We start from the raw sequence: 22523 nt of genomic DNA on the forward strand, positions 1-22523 counted from the left end.
CATCTGATCGAGAAAATAGTCTCGAGCGTTCCCACATGCCCCCACACATCAACATGACTACTGTCCAGACTTGGTTCCCATTGCTTCCTGCCTTTCTTATATCCCTTGTTGCATTGGGAAAGGTCCTTGACTAGATACCCTTAAAGGAAAAAGACACTCTCCTTCTACCTACCCTTGCATATATCATTAGCACTAAGCACGTAGATTGAAAAACTAGATATATTGGTTATTTAGCATTACTTTAAAGGAAGTCAGACTATACATGTTTATATTCTCCCTCCCTGGCCCCCCCCCCTTTTTTTTTAAATAATTAGCAAACGTAGCTAATCTATCTTAACAAGCATATTCTTCTAATTGGTGTTTTCACTAACCTTAATGTCACTAACCTTAATGCCTCATAATGTAGATTCCCTTCTATTTTGTCTGCTAGATAAATTCCTGTTGAAAAGAAGGCTAATTAATATAAAGAACACATGATTTTTCAGTGTTTCCCCTTTCAAGATACCAATCTAATACTTTCTGTAAATATTTCTCCAAGAACTTCGTTTGGAAACAAAAAAAAAATCTTCTATATAATCATAGAATCATAGAATCATTTAGGTTGGAAAAGACCACTAAGATCATCTAGTCCAATTTTGAACCTAGCACTGCCAAGTCCACCATTAAACCATGAAGTCCACCACTAAAGCCACATAATTTCAATCTGTCTTTTACTTCCCGTTCACTACAATATTTACCACCAGAGATACATTGTTATTTTATTATTTATTTATTTATTTATTTGTTTATTTATTTATTTATTTTACATCTCTTCAGCAAAGAATAGCTTAAAACACAGAGGTAGAAGTCCATGGAAAGAAAGTTGTTCAGCTGTTCTCTACAGCCTACCAGACAGATCACAGTATCACAGTATCACAGATTTCTAGGTTGGAAGAGACCTCAAGATCATCGAGTCCAACCTCCGACCTAACACTAAGTACTCCACTAAACCATATCGCTAAGCTCTACATCTAAACGTCTTTTAAAGACCTCCAGGGATGGTGGCTCCACCACCACCCTAGGCAGCCTGTTCCAATGCTTAATAACCCTTTCGGTAAAGAAGTACCTCCTAACATCCAACCTAAAACTCCCCTGGTGCAACTTTAGCCCATTCCCCCTCGTCCTGTCACCAGGCACGTGGGAGAACAGACCAACCCCCACCTCTCTACAGCCTCCTTTAAGGTAACTGTAGAGAGCGATAAGGTCGCCCCTGAGCCTCCTCTTCTCCAGGCTGAACAAGCCCAGGTCCCTCAGCCGCTCCTCGTAAGACTTGTTCTCCAGACCCCTCACCAGCTTGGTTGCCCTTCTCTGGACTCACTCGAGCACGTCCATGTCCTTCCTGTAGCGAGGGGCCCAAAACTGAACACAGTACTCAAGGTGCGGCCTCACCAGAGCCGAGTACAGGGGCACAATCACTTCCCTAGACCTGCTGGCCACACTGCTTCTTATACAAGCCAGGATGCTGTTGGCCTTCTTGGCCACGTGAGCACACTGCTGGCTCATATTCAGCCGACTATCAACGAATACTCCCAGGTCCTTCTCGGCCAGGCAGCTTTCCAGTCACTCATCTCCCAGCCTGTAGCTCTGCTTGGGGTTGTTGCGCCCCAGGTACAGGACCCGGCACTTGGCCTTGTTGAACTTCATGCAGTTGACCTCATCCCATCGGTCCAGCCTATCCAGATCCTCCTGCAGAGCCTTCCTGCCCTCGAGCAGATCGACACACGCACTTAGCTTGGTGTCATCTGCAAACTTACTGAGGGTGCACTCAACCCCCTCATCCAGATCATCGATAAAGATATTAAAGAGGACCGGCCCCAGTACCGAGCCCTGGAGGACACCACTATTGACCAGCGTCCAGCTGGATTTAACTCCATTCACCACAACTCTCTGGGCCCGGCTATCCAGCCAGTTTCTAACCCAGCGAAGCGTATGCCAGTCCAAGCCCCGAGCAGCCAGTTTCTTGAGGAGAATGTTGTGGGGAACGGTGTCAAAAGCCTTACTGAGATCAAGGTAAACCACATCCACAGCCTTTCCCTCATCCACCAAGTGCGTCACTTGGTCATAGAAGGAGATCAGGTTCGTCAAGCAGGACCTGCCTTTCATAAACCCATACTGACTGGGCCTGGTCGCCTGGTGGCCCTGTAAGTGCTGCGTGATGACCCTCAAGATAATCTGCTCCATGAGCTTTCCTGGCACTGACGTCAAACTAACAGGCCTATAGTTCCCCGGGTCTGCCCTCCGGCCCTTCTTATAGATGGGCGTCACATTGGCTAGCCACCAGTCACCTGGGACCTCCCCCGATAGCCAGGACTGCTGATAAATGATGGAAAGCAGCTTGGCCAGCTCCTCCGCCAGTTCTTTCAGTACCCTCGGGTGCATCCCATCCGGCCCCATCGACTTGCGCACATCCAAGCTCCGTAGCAGGTCGCCAACCATTTCCTCATGGATAGCGAAGGCCACATCCTGCTCCCCATCCCCTTCCACCTGCTCAGGGTACCAGGTATCCAGAGAACAACCGGTATTGCCGCTAAAGACTGAGGCAAAGGCGGTATTAAGCACCTCAGCCTTTTCCTCATCCTTAGTAACTAGGTTTCCCCTCGCATCCAGCAAAGGATGGAGATTCTCCTTAGTCCTCCGTTTCGCGTTGATATATTTGTAAAAGGATTTTTTGTTGTCTTTAACGGCAGTAGCCAGGTTGAGCTCCAGATGAGCTTTGGCCTTTCTAATTTTCTCCCTGCACAGCCTCGCTACATCCTTGTAGTCCTCCTCAGTGGCCCGCCCTTTTTTCCAAAGATTATAAACCCTCTTTTTTCTGCTAAGCACAAGCCGCAACTCTCTGTTGAGCCAGGCCGGTCTTCTTCCACGCCGGCTCGTCTTTGGGCACGTGGGGGCGGACCGCTCCTGTGCCATCACGATTTCCTTCTTGAGGAGCGCCCAGCCTTCCTGGACTCCTCTGCCCTTCAGAACCGCCTCCCAAGGGACTCGGCCAACCAGCGTCCTGAGCAGCTCAAAGTCAGCCCTCCGGAAGTCCAATACAGCAGTTTTACTGGTCCCCTTCCTGGCCTCGCCAAGAATAGAGAACTGAACCATTTTGTCGTCACTCTGCCCAAGACAGCTCCCGACCACCACATCTCCCACCAGTCCTTCTCTGTTTGTGAAGAGAAGGTCTAGCGGGGCAACACCCCTGGTAGGCTCACTGACCAGCTGCGTCAGGAAGCTATCTCCCACGCTCTCCAGAAACCTCCTAGACTGCTTTCTCTGTGCCGTGTTGTGTTTCCAGGATATGTCCGGGAAGTTGAAGTCCCCCATGAGGACAAGCGCTGCCGATTTTGCAACTTCTGTCAGTTGCCTATAAAACTCCTCATCCGTCTCCTCATCCTGGTTCGGCGGTCTATAACAGACCCCGACCAGGATGCTAGCCTTGCCGGCCTTCCCGCGGATCCTAACCCACAGGGATTCAACCTTATCATTCCCAGCCTGGAGTTCCACAACATCAAAAGATTCTCTAATGTAGAGAGCCACGCCACCACCCCCTCTGTGCTGCCTGTCCCTCCTGAAGAGCCGATAGCCAGGCATTGCAGCACTCCAGTCGTGGGATCGGTCCCACCACGTCTCCGTGATGGCAACCAAGTCGTAGCCTGCCTGCTGCACGATGGCTTCCAGCTCCTCCTGTTTGTTACCCATGCTGCGTGCATTAGTGTAGATGCACTTCAGCTGGGCCATCTCCTTCTTCCCCGGCCTAGCCATTGTTTCCCCTGGCACAGCTCCAACAAGCCTTGTTTGAGCCCCAACCCCCTTCTTATTTAGTTTAAAGCGCTCTCTATGAGTCCCGCCAGCTCCTGGCCTAGGATCCGTTTTCCCCTTGGAGATAGGGACCCGTCTGGGGCCATCAGGCTGGGTGCCGAGTAAAGCTCCCCATGGTGAAAAAACCCAAAATTTCTGTGCTGGCACCAGTCTCTGAGCCACCTATTAACCACGTGAGCTTTCCGTGTCCTCTCCGTGCCTCTCCCTTCCCCCGTAGGTATAGACGAAAACACCACCTGCACTCCCGCTCCCTCCACCAATCGTCCCAGCCCCCTATAGTCCTGTTTGATAGCCTTGAGGCTTCTCTTTTCAACATCATCACTGCCAGCCTGGACTATCAAAAGCGGGTAATAGTCAGAGGGGTGAACCAGGTTTGGAAGCTTCCTGGTAATGTCTCTGACCCTGGCCCCAGGGAGGCAGCAGACTTCCCTACGTGTGGGGTCAGGCCGACAAATAGGGCCCTCCGTTCCCCTGAGGAGGGAGTCGCCCACAACAATCACCCTTCTTTCTTTCTTGGTGGAGGCAGTCCTGAGGCGTGGAGTCAACTTCCTCACCTCAGGCATCCTCCTGGGTAGGCTTCCGACCTCATCCTCACCCACCGGTCTCTCAAGCTCCAGGGCCTCAAACCTATTGTTCAAGGGCACCTGGGAAGGCAGCGCCGGAGCTTGTAGAAAGTATGCAAAAGAAAAAGTTATGAGTAGTAGGCCTTCAAAAATTTACATTTATCTCCAAAACGCTAGTTGCATCAATGTAAAATAATTAAGATAAAATACTTTCCCTTAAACCCTACCTGAGTGCTTTAACTTAAGTGCAGTGAATTTAATAGAAGTTAAAAAGTTGAGCCCACAAGTAGTATACACTATTAGAATACTTCAGATTATTCTGTAACTAGATGTTGCTTACTTTCTCTATAGTAGTAACAAAGACCGGAACATTAAAAAGAATTACTGTACTAGAATCAAGAATATCACCTATAAAGCTGAGACTCTTTATTTCCCTTATTGGAATAAGATTGAACAGCTTCAGCAGATTGAAGAGGAGTGGCTTGCTTAAATATGAAAAAATGTTTGATGTTTACGAGTGTTATAATGAAATGTGGAAAACTTCCTACTAACTGGTGATACATGATTAGTCACTATATATAAAGACATATATTTATAACCCAGATTTCAAACATCTAACTCAATGTTACTGTGTTATCACAGGTGCCTTTTAAACAACATTGATAGAAACTCAGGGGGCAATAGTACTGACCCTGGGTGTGGAAATATTATCCATGAAGTAGGGAATAATCCATACTGTACCAAATATGGTAGCTACGGGAATGCTAATATACAAAATGCACACCAGATACAACATGAGAATCCTGTAACCAGATGGCCTGTCCTGAATGGCAAGGGGTGGTACTGGCTATGTGGCAATAAATCCAGGAATCTGTTGCCCATAGGACGAAAGGGAGCTTGCACCCTGGGGGCAATAATTCTAGATGTAACTATTATTGAAGAGCCACAAAGCCAAGCCCCCTTGAGATCACACACAGAATTAAGCAGACTCCAGATAATCCTCTATTAAAATCCTCTAGCATTTCACAGTTTTGCAAGGAGGTTTTTACCTTGGTTAGGGGTGAGTGAATTAAAGAAAGCTATTGTAAATATCTTAGTTATAATTAAAGAACTAGAAAATAACACTCTGGATGCAAGAAAAAGGAGATAAGTTTGCAAAAATAGTACTCCAGAATTGAATGGTATTAGATTCATTAATAACCTCGCAAGAAAGAGCGTGCACTGTAATTAATGCTAGTTGTTGTATATATGTAGATCAAATGGGATGAATTTGACTGATCTCAAAACTATTCAGGAAAAAAAATTGTTTCTCACAAACGTGAATTATGTTCAAAATTATTTTTTAGACAGGGTTTAGAAGTTTTATTAACTTCTACAAGTCTTGAAATATTGTGTCTGCTTCTTATTGCTAGGACATATTTATAAACAGCACAGTAATGAAGAGTCTAGATTTTTGTTGTGTTTTTGTTTTGTTTTGTTTTTAATTCAAAACTCTGTGTTTCTGTAGACACTTCATTTAACTCCTTCTTAAATCTTATTACATGCTAAATGCTGTAGAGTGCTACCTTTTGCTTTGCCTACACCGTCATTTCTGTGTTCTTTTATGCAAACCAGTAAGCATCAAACATTTCTTTACTTCCAGTCAGTAAATTAAAGAAATAAAATTCTCAGGAGTATTTTTAATAATGCTTCGAATATTCTATTTCATCTTATACTTTAGTTTTCGAGGTTGTGAAGAAACAGCAAATGACACAAGAATTGAGAATTTAGGTCAATCACGTTTATACTTGGCAGATCTTTACAATTTAAAGTACGGATAATAATTCATTAAATTAAAGAGATTGAAATATCAATTTAATGGAATTAGTGGATTCAATGTACTCTTCCAGCACATTGTGAAGCTTGAAAGGTTCTCATGCTGTTCCTGAGTCTATATGTAGTTATATTTTTTAATTAGCTGAGGAACTCATGAGACTTTAAATAGTTTAACTATTCAAAGAAAGGAATATAACCTTCTGTATAACCCATACTTAGCAAATCTACGAGAAATCAATATCTATCAAAAGGAATCCTGTTCTTGCACTTTATTTCTCGGTCTTAATCAAATTATTTTTATTCCTACTGTAATAGCAACATTGTTATGCACTTTCAGTACTTCTATTAACATTAGTTCTGAATGTACAGAATTTTCTCATCACATGTGCATTCTAAAAGTATTCTTAGTATCTTCAGGCTGGTCAAGTTGTCACATAAATCTACTTCTTCATACTAAAGCAAGTAGCTGATGTCCCATAGAAGAAACCTGGTGAAATTCTGTCTTTTGACCCAGTCTACACTGTTTCTTTCCACTTTGTTAATGGATTTGTTTTGTGCTTTTGAACATTCTTACTCTCTTTGTGAGAATTATTAGTAAAACAAACAGACTAACAACCTCTGCCCTCTGCTATGTAATTGGACTAGGCAGCAAAGATGGTACCATAACAAAGATTGTAAAGGAATCAGTGCCCTGACAATTCATAAAAGAGCAGGATCTCTGCTCAGCAGCATACCACCTAGTCTGCTTAGCCTGAATCAGCAAGATAGCCTTATTGCCAGGGAAGTGTCTGAAACCACTTTCTTTCCCTCACCATATCACCCAAATAGATACATTTATTGAGGGCAGGATTTCCCCCAGTAAATCTTATCACTAATCTTATGTTTCTTTAGTCTGGCTAAAATTTTCATTTTTCTGTGTGAACTTTTGGAATGACTGAGAACAAAATGTCCAGAAAGATTATTTTCCTTCTCTCTCTTATTGTTACAAAACTCTCTTAACTGATGTTGTTTTCACTTCTTAAATTAATTAATTAATTGATTAAATACTAATACTAATATAAAATCATATGTATTCAAAGGAGATGATGGTTATATGGAAAAAAAAAAACCCACAGCTCTCCAAGCGTCCTGCTGGGGAAAAGGAACAAAACATTTAAAAGATTCACATAAGTTTGAAAAGAAAAGTTAAATGCATATATCCACTTATATTAGATTTGCACTGATATACAACAGTTATTTATCTGTGTGTTTTACTTCTGTGACAGAATAAATTGCTATCTTATTCCTCATTTTAGAGTATAAAAACAATATATAAAGGTGAGTACTTTGTTTGTAGTTATATTAGCTCTTGGGGGTGGAGGGTAGGGCTGGGGATTTTTTTTGTCTGTTTGTTGGTTTTCAAATATTTATTCATAGGGCGTAAAGAAGTGGCACAATGATGAGATAAATGGATGGGGTTTTATTAATGTCTTTAATTAAGTAATGCAATTGAAGACGTATTTACATAGCAAAATAATTTCTATCAATGGTAATAAAGAAGATTTTTTTCAAGGCGAGGAGAATATTATTAGGGGTCTCGTGTATAATCAACAAATAATTTGGGCTATGGAGACATTCTGATGGATTTCTTTTAGGGGTCACTAAAGTAACTTCATTTGCTTGCTGTGGAGCCTTCTCAGGAAACTTGTTTCTGTCACTTCTTAGCTTTAATAATGATATCTTGTTTGATCATAGGATCACAATGCTGACCAATGAATCCAATCAACCGAAAATTTTAGTTAATCTGAGTAACAATCACAGAACTGAGCAGCAGCTTATCTCAGTTTTCAATGGGAACAGGGTTTGTAGATAAGCTATATAGATATATAAAAATGCAAGAAAAAGGCAGCTCTAGTTCTTTTGCAAATTATGTGACTCTGCAGCTAATTAAAGTGAAGACTTTTTAATGCTCACGTACATTAAGTTTGAAAATACTGTTTGTAACATTATAAAGTTCTCCAGTGAAGATAGGCTGAGAGAGTTAAGGTTGTTCAGGCTGGAGAAGAGAAGGCTTTGGGGAGACCCTACAGCAGCCTTCCACAACCAAAAGGGGGCCTACAAGAAAGTTGGAGAGGGACTCTTTTTCAGGGAGTATGGTGATAGTACAAGAGCGATGGCTGTAAAGTAAAAGATGGTAGCTTTAGATTAGATATTCAGAAGATTTTTTTTTTTCACTCAGAGGGTGATGAGGAATTGGAACAGGTTTCCCAGAGAATCTGTGGATGTTCCATCCCTGGAGGTGTTAAAGACCAGCCTGAACAAGGCCCTGGCCAACCTGATCTAGTGGGTAGCATCACTGCCCATGGCAGAGGGCTTGGAATTAGATGATCTTTAAGGTCCCTTCCAACCCGATTTCTGTGGTTGATCATAGATTCTATGATTCTATAAAACTGAAAAGTTCTAGTGCTATGAATTTTTGATGCTGTCATAAGAATATTTCAATTACTGTAATTGACAACATTTATGTAAATCAAACCACGTTTCTGGAACCAGTGTACACAGCACAATAAAACAAACATCTGAAAGTTTCTTCAGAAGATACCTAGCTGACATACATACATCTGCACAACTACCTTGGTGATATTGCTTCCATCTAGGAGAAGAAACAAGAGTTTTACTTGCTCATAAACAAGTATAACATGCCTTCCGAAAGAGACAGCTGCCTCTGTAGGTCCATAGGAAAGAGAGAGTAAGAGAATTTTCCAAATGAGTCTCAAGGGATGCAATTTTGCTGTACAAAGCAGAAGAAAATTACAGTTTATAACAACAACAGATGCAACCTACCACATACCTCACATTTATTTCTTGATGGAGATGTTGTATCTCACTTGTATGGAAGGAATTTAAATGCAAATATAAAAAGGTCATTAACCTACAACATTTTTAACTGAACAGGGTTTCAAAATGATAGAAGAGGTGTGCCATGTGTTTGCTGTTGAAACTGGTAGAAAAATAAACCAAAAATGTCATCAAAGTATTATATTTATTGAAAAATCCTTTACAAAATGATAGAAGTGACAGAAAACCAGCAGAACTTGTGTTTTCTCAATCATGGAATGGTCTACACAACATCAGGACTACTAGCGCCTTATCTGTTGTACCTTTCTCAGAGGTGGGGAAAGGATTTTTGCACAGGAGATAGCAGTGTTGATTAATAGAGTTTTAAATTAGATTTGAAAGGGGAAAGGGATAAAAACAAGCCCACTGATGGTAAGCTATGGCATGGCAAGCCAAAATCTGAAAGACTGCATGCTAGTAAGGTTCTTTAGCCTTATGTGTGAAGTACTCTGGATGCAATAAAGCACATTTGAAATGTTTCTACACCATCACATTCAGCATGAGAAAAAAGCAAAAGGAACTAAAAGCCTTAGCTCAGTCCCAGAGCTATGGAATCATTGGCGTAAGTGAAACCTGATGGGAAGAATTCTGTGACTGGTGCGTTACAATGGATGATTACAGGCTCTTCAGAAGGAGCAGACAGGGCAGGAGAGGGAGAGTAGGGGGGTGACACTGTATGTAATGGAGGGGCTGGGCAGTACAGAGCTTGCAGCTGGTGATTACATGGTTGAGAGCATCTGGAACAAGAAAATAAAACAGATATCATTGTGGGAATCTACTATAGACCACCCAGCCAGGATGATAACATGGATGAATTTTTTGTTAAGGAACTGAGAAGTACCTCTAGATCAGCTGTCCTTGTCCTTGTAGGTGACTTCAACTTGCCAGATAGAAAATGAGAATACTACACAGCAGATATTCCTAAACTGCCTTGATGTTAACTTCTTGGTACAGGTACTAAGGGAGATGACTATGAAAGGTGCCCTCATAGACTTGTTGCTTGTGAACAGAGAATGTCTCACAGGTGGAGTGGCAATTGGTGGCTGCCGTGACCATAGTGACCATGAAGTAGTCATGTTGAAAATTTTTGGTAATAAGAGGAAAGCTGACACAGAACTTCAACATGGACCTGGGGAGAGGAGACTTGAGACTGCTCAGGGAACAAGTTAGTAAGGCACCTTGGGCAACTACTTTTGAAGGCATTGGGGGCTGCCAGTGGTGGTGATTTTTTTAAGTACCATCTCTTAAGAGCACAGCAACAGGCAATTCCAAAATGTCAGAAGTCAAGAAGGCAGGGCAGAAGGTCAGCTTGACTGTGTAGGGATCTTCTTCTAGAGCTTAGGTAGGTAAAGAAAATTTATGGCCACTGGAAATGAGGTCAGGCACCATGGGCGAACTATGGTGTTCGCCATTGTGGGGAGAAAATTCATGTGGCTAAGGTTCAGTAAAAGCTGAATCTGGCCATTACTGTTGGGGACAATAAAAAACATCTTGTTGTTGGTGGTGGTGGTTGTGGTGTTTTGTTTTGTTTTGTTTTGTTTTAATACAATAACAGCAAAAAGAGGACCAGAACAAACACTGGTCCATTATTTGATGAGGGACCTCTTCACAAACAGGAACACAGAAAAAGCAAAGACATTTAATGCCTTCTTTGCCCCTGTCTTCAACAATGATGATGGGCTACGGGTCCCCCATAGTCCTGATGTCCCAGTTTTCAAGCAGGGCAAGAAAGAAGACCCCAGTATTTACAGGCCTGTCAGTCTCACATCTGTTTCTGGTAGAAGACTATTCTGGGAGTTATTGAACAACACTTGAAAGACAATATTGTCATTGGTCACAGCCAACATGGGCTCAAGAGGGGAAAGTCCTGCCTAACAAACTTAATTTACTTTTATGAAAGGTCACCCATCTAGTTGACCAAGGTAAACAAGTTGATGATATCTTTTTGGATTTACATAAAACTTTCAATACTGTTTCCGACAGTATCTTTCTGGACAAAATGGACAGCACATCAGTAGATGAGTACAAAATATGATTGGTGAAAAACTGGATGATAGGTAGGGCTCAAAGGGTTATGGTAAATAGGTTACATCAGGCTGGCAGCCAGTCAGTGGTGGGATACTACAAGACTCTATTTTAGGGCCAGTTCTGCTCAGTGTTTTCATAAGTGACTTGAATGTAAGACTAGAAGGTGTTCTGAGTAAGTTTGTGTGTGACAATAAGTTTGGAGGAGTGGTTTACGCTGTTGAGGGTAGAGAGGACTTGCAAAGAGATCTTGACAAATCAGACAGCTGGGCAATCACCAAGAATATGCAACTTAACAAGAGCAAGTGCTGGATTCTGCAACTGGCAAAGGGCAACCCCGGGTGTACATACAGACTGGGGGACAAGAAGCTGGAGAGCAGCACCACGGATAAGGATCTGATTGAAGGCAATTGAATATGAATCAAGAGTGTGCCCTAGCAGCCAGAAGGGACAATCATATTCTGGGGAGCATCAAGCACAGCATTGCTAGCCAGTTGAGTGAAGTGACTGTCCTGCGGTACTCTGCAATGGTGCCCTCATGGGTCTTACCTCAAGTACCCAGTACGACTTGGGGCACTGCAGTATAAAAAGGACATAAAAATATTAGAGTATCCAAAGGAGGGCTAAAAAGATGGTGAAGGGTCTAGAAGGCAAAATGTATGAGGAGCAGCTGAAGTCACTTGGTTTGTTCATCCTAGAGAAGAAGAGACTGAAGGCAGACCTCATGGTGGCCTACAGCTTCCTCACAAGGTGGAGCAGAGGGGCAGGAGCTGATCTCTTCTTTCTGGTGACTAGCAATAGAATCCAAGGGAACAGTATGAAGCTGTGACAGGGGAAATTTGGGGCGGATATCAGGAAAAGGTTTTTCAGCAAGAGTGTGATTCTTCACCTATAGAGAAATAATAAAGAAATAAATATATAAATAAATAAACAGACTGGGTAATGCACTGTGTTTCAAATATTTTCTAGGTTGTGAAGGAACCACTGATTATTAACACTTGGTGTGCCTTGTCCATTGCTGGCACCTAAACAAATCAATAAAGGTTCTAAATGCCAAATATGTTTAAAAGGCTCCATTATTTCTACTCAGATACTGAAGGATAGAGTTGATTTCAAATCAGAAGAAATGTATTTTACGATTGTCCTGGTTTTTGATCACTTTGTAGTATTTTTCCCTCCAGATACTATATACATATATTAAGAAATAACAGGTTTTTATGTCAGGAATATCATCACAGAATCGTGAAATGGGTTAAATTGGAAGGGACCTTAAAAATCATCTAGTTCCAATCCTCCTGCCATAGGGATGGCAGGGATGCCACCCACTAGATCAGGTTGCTTAGGGCCCCATCCAACCTGTCGTTAAAGCCTTACAGGAATGGGGCATCCACAACTTCTCTGGGCAACACATTTCAGGGCCTCATTACCCTCTGAGTGAAGAATTTCCTGCTAACACCTAATCAAAATCTCCCCTATTTTGCTTTAAAACCATTTCCTTGGCCTGCCATTATCTGCCCATGTAAAAAGTTGTTCAGCATTTTTTTCATAAGTCCCTTTTAAGTATTGAAAGACCACAATGAGGTCTCCCCAGAGCCTTCTCTTCTCCAGGCTGAACATCCTCAGCTGTCTCAGCCTTTCCTCATAGGAGAGGTGCTCCAGTTCCTTGATCATCTTTGTGGCCCTCTGATAGGTCCACATCTTCCCTGTGCTGGGGGCTCCAGACATGGATACAGCACTCCATACAGTGAGGCCTCACAAGGGCACAGCAGAGGGGGACAATCACCTCCCTCCAACTGCTGGCCACTCCTCTCCTCATGCAGCCCAGGATGCAGTTGGCCTTCTGGGCTGCAAGCGTGCACTTCTGGCCCATGTCAAACTTTTCATCTGCCAGAACCCCCAAGTCCTTCTCTGCAGGGCTACTCTCAATGAGTTCTTTTCCCAGTCTGCGCCCATGTCTGGGATTGCTCTGACCCAGCAGCAGCACCTTGCACTTGGCCTTGTTGAACCTCATGAGGTTCACATGGGCCAAAATTTCTAGCTCGTCCAGGTCCCTTTGGATGACATCCCTTACTGCTGTTGTATCAACTGCTCCACTCAGTTTGGTGTCCTTTGTAAACTTGCTGAGGGTGCACTCGATCCCACCGTCTATGTGAATGATAAAATTATTAAACAGTGTCAGTCCTAGGACAGACCACAGAAGGACACTACTCCTCAGTATCCTCCACCTCCACATAGAGCTGTTGACCACAACTCTCTTGGTGCAGCCTTCAAGCCAATTCTTTATCCACTGAATGGCCCACTCTTCAAATCCATATAGCTATCAGGATGTCATGAGGGACCACGTCAAAACCTTACAGAAGTCCATGTAGATGACACCTATTAGTTTTGTCGACTTACGCAGTCACTCTGTTATAGAAGACCACCAGATTCATCTTGTAAATTTGCCCTTGTACTCTTCCCAGGCCACAGGACCCTGCTTCCTCTGCCTGTTCATTTCCTTCTTACACCTCAGTTTGACCATCAGGTACCCTGTCAGCCATGCTGGTTTCCTGCCCTCCCTGCTTGACTTCTTACACATGGATAAGGATATAAGGATGAAATAAAAATCCAATGCTGTTGAAATGGGCTTACTTTCAGAATGTTCTAGTGATCTGAAGGACCATCTGTAAAGATGCTGCAAACCTAAGCTTCTTCACTCTTACCTGTGGTGGTCTGTCACACCAAAAAGTGTCAGTTTCGGGTAAAATTATGTCTCTTTTATTTTCCTCTACTCATATTTTCTGTCTTGACTTTAGGACATTCAGTCTTTGCAAAGCATGAAATTTGAAAGCATATGATGGTGACAGAGTTTTTGTGGAAATATGCAAAACTTACAAAGCAAGCTCATCAATAACAATCTCTTTGGCTATTTCACTGTGACCTTAACACCTCTGTCTCTGAGGAGTGTATGTTTGGAAGTTTTGTATGAAGACATTCATTTGCTTTTTTTGTGTGTAAAAGATGATGTTAAACTATTTCTGCACATTCCTACACATTTGTTCCCAAAAGGTTGGAGGGAGTATTTGCTACTTTTTGAAACTCTCCAGGAAAATTAAAAACAGCTCTCTGATTATAAACCTCAAAATCTGTTCAGAAAAAGCAATGAGCAAAGGAAAAGCTTGCAATCCCAATTGTTGGCCAGAACGTGTGTTCAATATGATCTGTATAGTTGATGGCAAAAAATCTACCTGGCTTTGCAAACAGTGTGCAATTTCTCTGATGTATGATCTACTTAATTTTTTGGAGAAGGGATAATTCAAACACCAGTGAAAGTTTCTAAACATTGGTACTATTAATTGTCCCATCGCTCACAGTAACAGAGCAAGAGTCATTTAACTCTGTTTTACGGGAAGTGAATTGCCCTCAAGCTACTTAACATAAAAGTAGCGTTTGAAAATGTATGTAGTTATTGAAACACTAATTTCAATACAGTTTGTCAGAACTTAGAAATCACATAAGGATTTGTTTGAAACAACAACAAAATGTTGCTGTAACATATTATAATAAACTGAAATTAAAATGATACTATAATCTTGATAAAATAGGGGGTAGAGTTATTCTGCCTTGTGAAATCTTGCCCAGAATGATCAACCTAATTACAAAAAAAAAAAAAAAAAAAGACAGAAAATTCTTTTAAAGTCAGTGTCTGTCTGAAATGAAAATTTGATTTAAAAAGAAAAAAGGTTTAAGGTGGCAGTGTTTTCATGGGACAACTATTTAATTTTAAGTCAAATCTAATAAAACATTTTGTGCAATTTTAAATGTATTTATTTATTTATTTTTCATGTGGAATAACCTGGATGAAGAATTTAATCCCCCTTTTCAAGATAATATTTTTGTTCTTGTCAATAATAATGCTAATTAGTCCCATGAGACTGATTGCCTCTGGAACAGATTCTAGGTTTTGTTAAAAGCAGACAGCTTCTGGAGCAACAGAACTCTAAGAGAAGCTCTGCTTTACTTTTTCTTATACAAGTTTATCAAGCTAGTATTTGTGAAAATGATTTTGGAAGTATAGAATCATGCAAAGTAAAGTTCTCAATAAAGCCTTAAGTGGTCAGCTAATTTTTCTAACTGTGAGTACGTCTTCGCTCCAGTGAACTAAGTCTTTGTCACTGAGGAAATTAAAACATCAACAAGGGATGGTGAACAAAATATAGTCTGAAATACGTCTTGAGGGTATTTTTGACTCCTTAAAGCCCTTAGCAACACTGCAGATTCCTTTCCATTTAGGATTTAAGACAGGATCAAACCAAGAAAGCTCTCTGAAATTAGAATAGATACATGGTAAAGGAAAGCCATATATTTTCCTGTTATTGATGTTGTAAAAGAGAAACATAAGGGAAGGAAAATAAAATAAAATAATTAATATATATATATATATATACATACAAATTTAAAGTATAACAATTCTAAAGTTTAAATACCAAAATTTCCTCTATTTCTCACATCTAGCATGAATGATAGCAATTACACTGGTGGCTTGCACTGTTTTTTTTTGTTTGTTTGTTTGTTTGTTTTTACCTCTGGTATAAATACCGCAAGATTAACTAAATTACGTAACATAATATACTTTAGTCAAAAGTTGAAACAATATTACTGTCTTTTCAACCTAGTACCATAATGCACTCAACAATATGTAAATAGCATATTTTGGAATTTCTGTGAGGCTGCACAGATATTCAATTACAAATGAACACAGATGCATAGTGTCTCTCTCTTTTATTTATTTATTTATTTATTTATTTATTTATTTATTTATTTATTCCCTGCTCTTCAAGCAGGAAAACATTTTCTAAGTATACCGTTTTTATGATTATTTAAATGCTCAAGTATTAGTTGCTACAGATGCCCATATAGTTTTAATCCCAGGGAGAACTTGCTTAAACAGGGTCAGTTCACTGAAAAATTTAGCTGTCTTATACTTGCAGAAAGTTTTATTGGTTTCTAGAGCTCAGAAAAAGGTAGGTTTGGTAAATTTGTGTTGTATTTAAGAAGGACCCTCAAGGTCTTTGTTCCATGCATTCCGTTAGACAGCCCTTGTGTCACTTTTTGATGTGTTTCCCTGAACAGCTGCTACATCACAGACTCATTCTGTGGCTGGACTCTTTCTGTTTTTAAGGAGCTTTTTCCTACGTCCCATCACAACTGCCTAAAAGGCGTCCATTAACAACCAGAGGTAGCGGATGAATATGAATTTGGTTTCATTGCACAGACTTTTGTGATGCCATCATTTCCAAAGTGATCAAATAAACTGATAAATGATCAGTTTACTCCAGGATGCTAGAATTACAATAGGAATGTTATCTGTGAAAAACTATTTTTTGGAATTCTGCAATATATTTATTACAGTATATGTGATGGACATTATCCCTTTTTGTTTCTTTTTTGTTTCCAGAAATCATTGCCTAAAAAATAAAGTGCCTTAAATTTTTATGACTGAACCAACTATAAGAACTCCTAAAACTCATTACTACTCCTAAGGTGTTTTCAAAGGTGGTATTTGGAAAGAGATGAATGGAACATGTAAACGTAACCTTCTGAAATATTAGACGTTCAGATTATTGATCTTGTATTGTCTAAGATAGCTCATTTAAGTGTATTTTTTTCTGGAGAAAAATAGAAAGAAAAAAAAAAGTCTTAAAAAAAATCTGCAGATGCAGATGAAAGTGTTTGTTTTTTTCTTTTTTTTTTTTTTTCTTTTTTTTTTTTCCTTATCTATTTTGCATTTTTTGTGTCCTGTATCCTGTTTGTAGTGGACAGTGCACAGAAGAGATGATCAGCTGAACCTCTTCTTACAGGTTTGCCATATAGCTCCATTTCAGCCTCCACTGAAAGAAAACAACTAAAATGATTGGACCTATGTTACATTTCCCTGGCCAGGCTGATTGAGAGGGCTTTAAACTAGGATCGATCAGCAAGGGGGAATACAATTAGGAAGACTAAGGTTATGCCAAGGGATGGTGCAGCACTGCCTGAAGGAGGCAAGGTTAATGAGAGCATCTATGCTGCTCCAGGGAGTGCTTGAGGGTTGAAGAGCACATCTGAACTGCTTGTGTTCTAATGCACACAGAACAGAGAACAAAGGGGACAAATTGGAAGCTCTGATCCTTCCCCAGAATTATGAGATCACTGGTATTAGTGAGAATTGCTGAGACTAGTTCCACAAATGGAATGCTGGGATGGAGGGCTATCAGATGTTCAGAAGGGATAGGAAGCTGTACATAAGGGAGAGATCAGACTGTACAGCCATTGCTGTTGTGGATGATGTGGTAGAGAGCCTCTGGGTGAGGATTAAGGGGACGGATAAAAATGCAGATGTTGTTGTGGGTGTTTACTAATGATCGCACACCTAAGACAACGACACAGATAAACTATTCTACAGGCAATCGGTGGAAATCTCTGGATTGGTCACCCTCGTCCTTATGGGAGGCTTCAAATTCCCAGACATAAACTGGGAATATCATACTGCTGTGATGAGTAAGGCTGTGCAATTCCTAGAGCAAGTTGAAGATAACTTCCGGTCACGAGTACTAAGTGAGCCAACTAGGAAAACAGCCCTCTTGGATGTGTTGTTTGAGAACAGGAAGGCCTTGAGGAAGAGGTGATGGTAGTTAGCTGTCTTGGTCACACTGATGATGTACACAAAATTGAGTGATGATGTACAAAACATTGAGAGATGATGTACAAAAAAGTTGAGTACAAAATTTTTGGTGTAAGGTCAGCAGAGTTGTCAACATGGACTTTAAATGAGCAAACTTTAAGCTTCTCAGGGAGTTAGTTAGCAGTGTACCCTGCTTTAAAGGGGTTTTCTTGGGTTTACGTGTCCAGAGTGTGGTAGTAAGGGGACTGCAAGGGTGACCTCTGTGAGAAGAATCCAGAAGCTGCCCCAGAGTGGACAGCAGGCTGAGTGGCTGGAGAGCTGCTCAGCAGAAAGGGATCTGGGGGTTCTGGTTGACAGCAGGCTCAACATGATTCAGCTGTGTGCCCTGGCAGACAAACAGGCAAACTGCATTCTGTGATGCATTAATCACAGCATAGCCAAACAATAAAAAGAGATGACTCTCCTGCTATATTTAGCATTGTTTTAGCCTCACCTTGAATACTGGGTACAACTCTGGCCTCCACAGTATACAAAGGATGTTAAGGTGTTAAGGTTCTTGAAAGCATTCAGAGTAGGGCAACAAAGCTCATAAAAAGGCTGGGAGGCATGTCTTACGGGCAGAGGCTGAAGGCACTAGGGTTGTCTGCTCTGGAGAAGAGAAGGCTCAGAAGCGACCTCATTGGTCTCTACAACTTTATGAGGAGGGAAGTGGAGAGGGAAGTGCTCTTTTTTTCTTCCTGATAACCGATGACAGAATGCATGGGAATGGTACAAAGTTGGGCCAGTGAATGTTCAGCCCAGAAATAAAGAAAAAATTCTTCATTAAATTAACTGGTTTTAGACTTCATCTTAAGAGAAGACTGGATCTCATCCCAAACACAGTGTTTATTCATGACGATGTTGAACCTAAAAAGATTCAAGGAACTTGTTTCTGTGGAATGCTTTGAAAATGTTTTAGATGGTTGCGCAAGTTTCTAATTTCAAAGTGTTAAAACTGCATTTTTTATTTTTTTATTTTTAGTTCTTATGCTAAACATCTGCCGGTCATAATGCATTAGAAGGTGAAACTGCAAAGATGGATGTATCCAAAAAGAAAGCAATTAATCAATTTAAAATCTGGGTCAAAGTAAATCTAACACTAATTGATAAAAAGCTTCTGGAAAATCTATTTTTACCCTGTTGATATTTGTGGAAGGTAGAGAGAAGACTGAACTTGCAAGGAAGTTAGGTAAACTTAAGAGGCCTTGAGTGTTCAATAGCACCAACTTAAAAGGCATGAGATCTTTTTCAACCATTTTGACTTCAACACTTCTAGAGATACTGGCTTACCGTATGTGCACGGATCTATTTTCACATGGGTAGCTATCGTTTGTAGAAATAGACCTTAAACAAGAAATGGAAGTGTTATGTTGTCTGTATTGCCTATTGCAATAAAAATATGTTGGGTCTTTTTTGGATGAACAAATAAAAAAAATAAATAAATGTTATAGGTATTTATTTTCAGAGTGATGTCAAGTAGACTAAGCATTTATATGGCTAAACTATACATGAGTTTTAGAAGTCACCTGTTTCTGACATAGTATTTTATCTCTCCAGATTGTTTTCGGTCACTTTTTCCTCTATAATATGTCTGGAGTAGCTATTATTCAGTGAATTCATAGAGTCATAAGACTCATAACTCTATGTGAGGCAACTTTATACCTCATAGTTGGTCATTTTGGAACTTAAGCCCTTTATAAACTGCTACTATGCAAAGCAGATCTTTTTAAGTTGTTAAACCTTAGCACTGCATTTATTTATTTATTTACTTGCTTACTTAGAGGAAGTGGATGAGGCCTTCCTTCTACAGGCAGCTGTGAGTTGCCCCACGTTCACAGGCCCCAGTTCTTATGGGGGACTTTAAGCACCCCAATATTTTCTGGGAAGACAACACAGCTCAGAACAAACAGAACAGGAGGTTACTGCAAAACATTGCAGATATCTTCTTGACACAGGTGGTAGATGAGCCAACAAGGAGAGGGGTACTGCTGGACCTGGTGCTAACAAGCAGAGATGGTCTAATTGGATACGTGAAGGTTGAGGGCAGTCTCAGCTGCAGTGATCACAAGATGTTGGGATTCAAGATCCTGAGAGGAGGAAGCAGGGCAAAAGGTAGGACCGCAACCCTGGATTTCAAGACAGCTAACTTTGACCTCTTCAGGGACCTAACTGGAGGAAGCCCCTGGGCCAGGACCCTAGAGGGAAAGGGGGCCTAGGAGAGTTGGCACCGCTTCCACATTCAAGCACCACTTCCTCCAAGCTCACCATCGGTGCATCCCTACAAGAAAAAAGTCGAGCAAGGGGGGCAGGAGACCTGCGTGGATGGGCAAGGAGCTCTTGGGAAAACTTAAACAGAAGAAGAAAGCATACATGATGTGGAAGAAGGGACAAATCACTTGGGTGGAATATAGTAACATTGTCAGAGAATGCAGGTATGCAATGAGGAAGGCCAAGACTCGGCTAGAAATAAGTTGACCCCCTGCTCAAACAGGGTCTCCTAGAGCATGTTACACAGGGTCACATCCAGGGAGGATTGCATCCAGGCAGGAAAATGTGAGGGTGGTCAAACATTGGAACAAGCTTTCTAGTGAGGTGCTTAGTGCGCCATGCCTATCAGTGTTCAAGAGACATTTGGACAGTACCCTCAATAATATGCTTTAACTTTTGGTTAGTCCTGAGAGGAAAGACAGTTGTACTACATGATCTTTGAAGGTCCCTTCCAAATGAACTATTCTAAGTTTAGCTAAGTGGCATTCCTTAGCAGCGGCTCCTACCACATATTCTCATGTAGACAAGCTCGCCACAATCAATACCCGACCATATGCTGCACTTTTTAAGGTACTTTGGTACTTTTGAAGACCTTTCATGCTAAATTCCAACAGAGAGGATCTACATACAGTTCTATATCTGTTTTCAGTTTGCCAAGAAATTCCATTATGTTTTAACATGAATGTGTTATGGAAAACTTGCCCTTGTCCTCTTCATGTGCTGAACGCAGGAGTCCAGGTGATGCCAGTGGGGGCAGAAGGGGCACATCTGAGGGACATATCTGAGCTCAACAGGCAAGATCAAAGAATCACATAATCACAGAATGGTTGAGGTTGGAAGGGGTCTCCAGAAATCATCTGCCCTCGCCCCCCCCCCCGACTCAAGCAGGGTCACCTAGAGCATGTTACACAGGATCCACAACCTCTCTGGGCAGCCTGTTCCAGTGCTCTGTCACCCGAACCATAAAGAAGTTCTTCCTCATATGGTGATGAAACCTCCTGTGGTTCAATTTATACCCATTACCCCTTGTTCTAGCACTGGCCACCACTGAGGAGAGTTTGGCACCATCCTCTTTACATTGTCCTCTTGGGTATCTGTAGAGGTTGATAAGATTTCAATCTCAATATCTCGGTTTCCTCTTCTCTAGGCTAAACAGGCCCAGCTCGCTTAGTCTTTCCTCGTAGGACAGATGCTCCAATCCCTTAATCATCTTTGTGGCTCTACGTTGGACCCTTTCTAGGAGTTCTATGTCCCTTTTGTACTGGGGAGCCCAGAACCGGACACAACATTCTGCGTGTGGCCTCCCCAGAGCTGAGTAGGGGGGGGAGAATCACCTTTCTCGACCTGATAGATACCCTCCTCCTGATGCAGACTAGGATCCCATTGGCCTTCTTGGCCACACAGACACACCGCGGGATCATGGTTAACTTGTTGCTCACCACAGTCCCCAGGTTCCTCTCCACAGAGCTGCTCTCCAGCAGGTCAGCCCACAACCTGTACGGGTGCCTGCGGTTGTTCCTCCCCAGGTGAAGGACCTTGCATTTGCCCTTGTTGAACCTCATGAGGTTCCTCTCTGCCCATCTCTCCAGCCTGTCTAGGTCCCTCTGAATGGCTACACAGGCCTCTGGTGTGTCTGCCTCTCCACCAATCTTTGTATCATCCTCAAACTTGCTGAGGGTGCATTCTGTTCTTCATCTAGGTCATTGGTGAATAAGTTGGATAGCACTGGAACCAGTATTGAGCCTTGGGGGACACCACTAACCATGGCCTTCCAACTAGACTCACCACCACTGAGCACAGCTCTCTCAGCTTTGCCACCCAAAGAGTTCTTGATCCACCCCACTGTCCACTTATGTATCCCATGCTCCTGGAGCTTGCCCAGGAGGATGTTATGGGAGACGGTGTCAAAAGCCTTGCTGAAGTCAAGTTAGACAACATCCACGGCTCTCTCCTCATCCATCCAGACAGTCATCTCATCATAGAAGGTTATCAGGTTGGTTAAACTAAAGTTCCCCTTGATGAATCCATGTTGACTGCTTCTGCTCACCTTCTTTTCCTCCATGTACTTAGAGATGGCCTCAAGGATGGCTCTTTAAGATTTCAGATGCTATTCAGAATTTTAAGAGCTGCAGTTCATCTGGTGTATATATATATATATATGTATAATAAATATATATGTATATATATACAATATATATAAATATAATATATACATTTATATTATTTATATATATGTGTATGTATAAAGAAATGGTTTAAAACTACACTGGAAGGGGGAGAGAGTATGAAGAAATGTTTTATAGACATCCTAATTTTGAAATAATTGATTTTTAATGCAGCTACAGGTAATTGAGAACCCAGGTAATCATGATTTACAGTAAAAAATGTAATTGGCAAATATTACCAGTAAAGCACAATTGCTCTAATCAGAATTTATCTATTTCTGAATT

General features: G+C 41.5%; 1 protein-coding gene across 1 annotated transcript in view; it reads right to left on the bottom strand.

The window, feature by feature from the left end:
• Positions 1 to 2138: 2138 nt before the first annotated feature.
• Positions 2139 to 22523, bottom strand: part of LOC308185182 (uncharacterized protein) — a gene marked incomplete at its 3' end in the record, with an annotated part of 146339 nt that continues 125954 nt past the window's right edge. Inside the window, exons 2-3 of the mRNA XM_080572972.1 lie at positions 2318 to 4448; positions 2139 to 2187 (exon numbers count right to left, since the gene is read on the bottom strand). Coding sequence (XP_080429098.1) covers positions 2139 to 2187; positions 2318 to 3786 — 1518 coding nt within the window. The 5' untranslated portion in view covers positions 3787 to 4448. The remainder of the gene's footprint in view (positions 2188 to 2317; positions 4449 to 22523) is intronic.

Source organism: Anser brachyrhynchus (genome assembly GCF_964034855.1).
Source record: "Anser brachyrhynchus genome assembly, chromosome: Z".
Lineage (NCBI taxonomy): Eukaryota > Metazoa > Chordata > Aves > Anseriformes > Anatidae > Anser > Anser brachyrhynchus.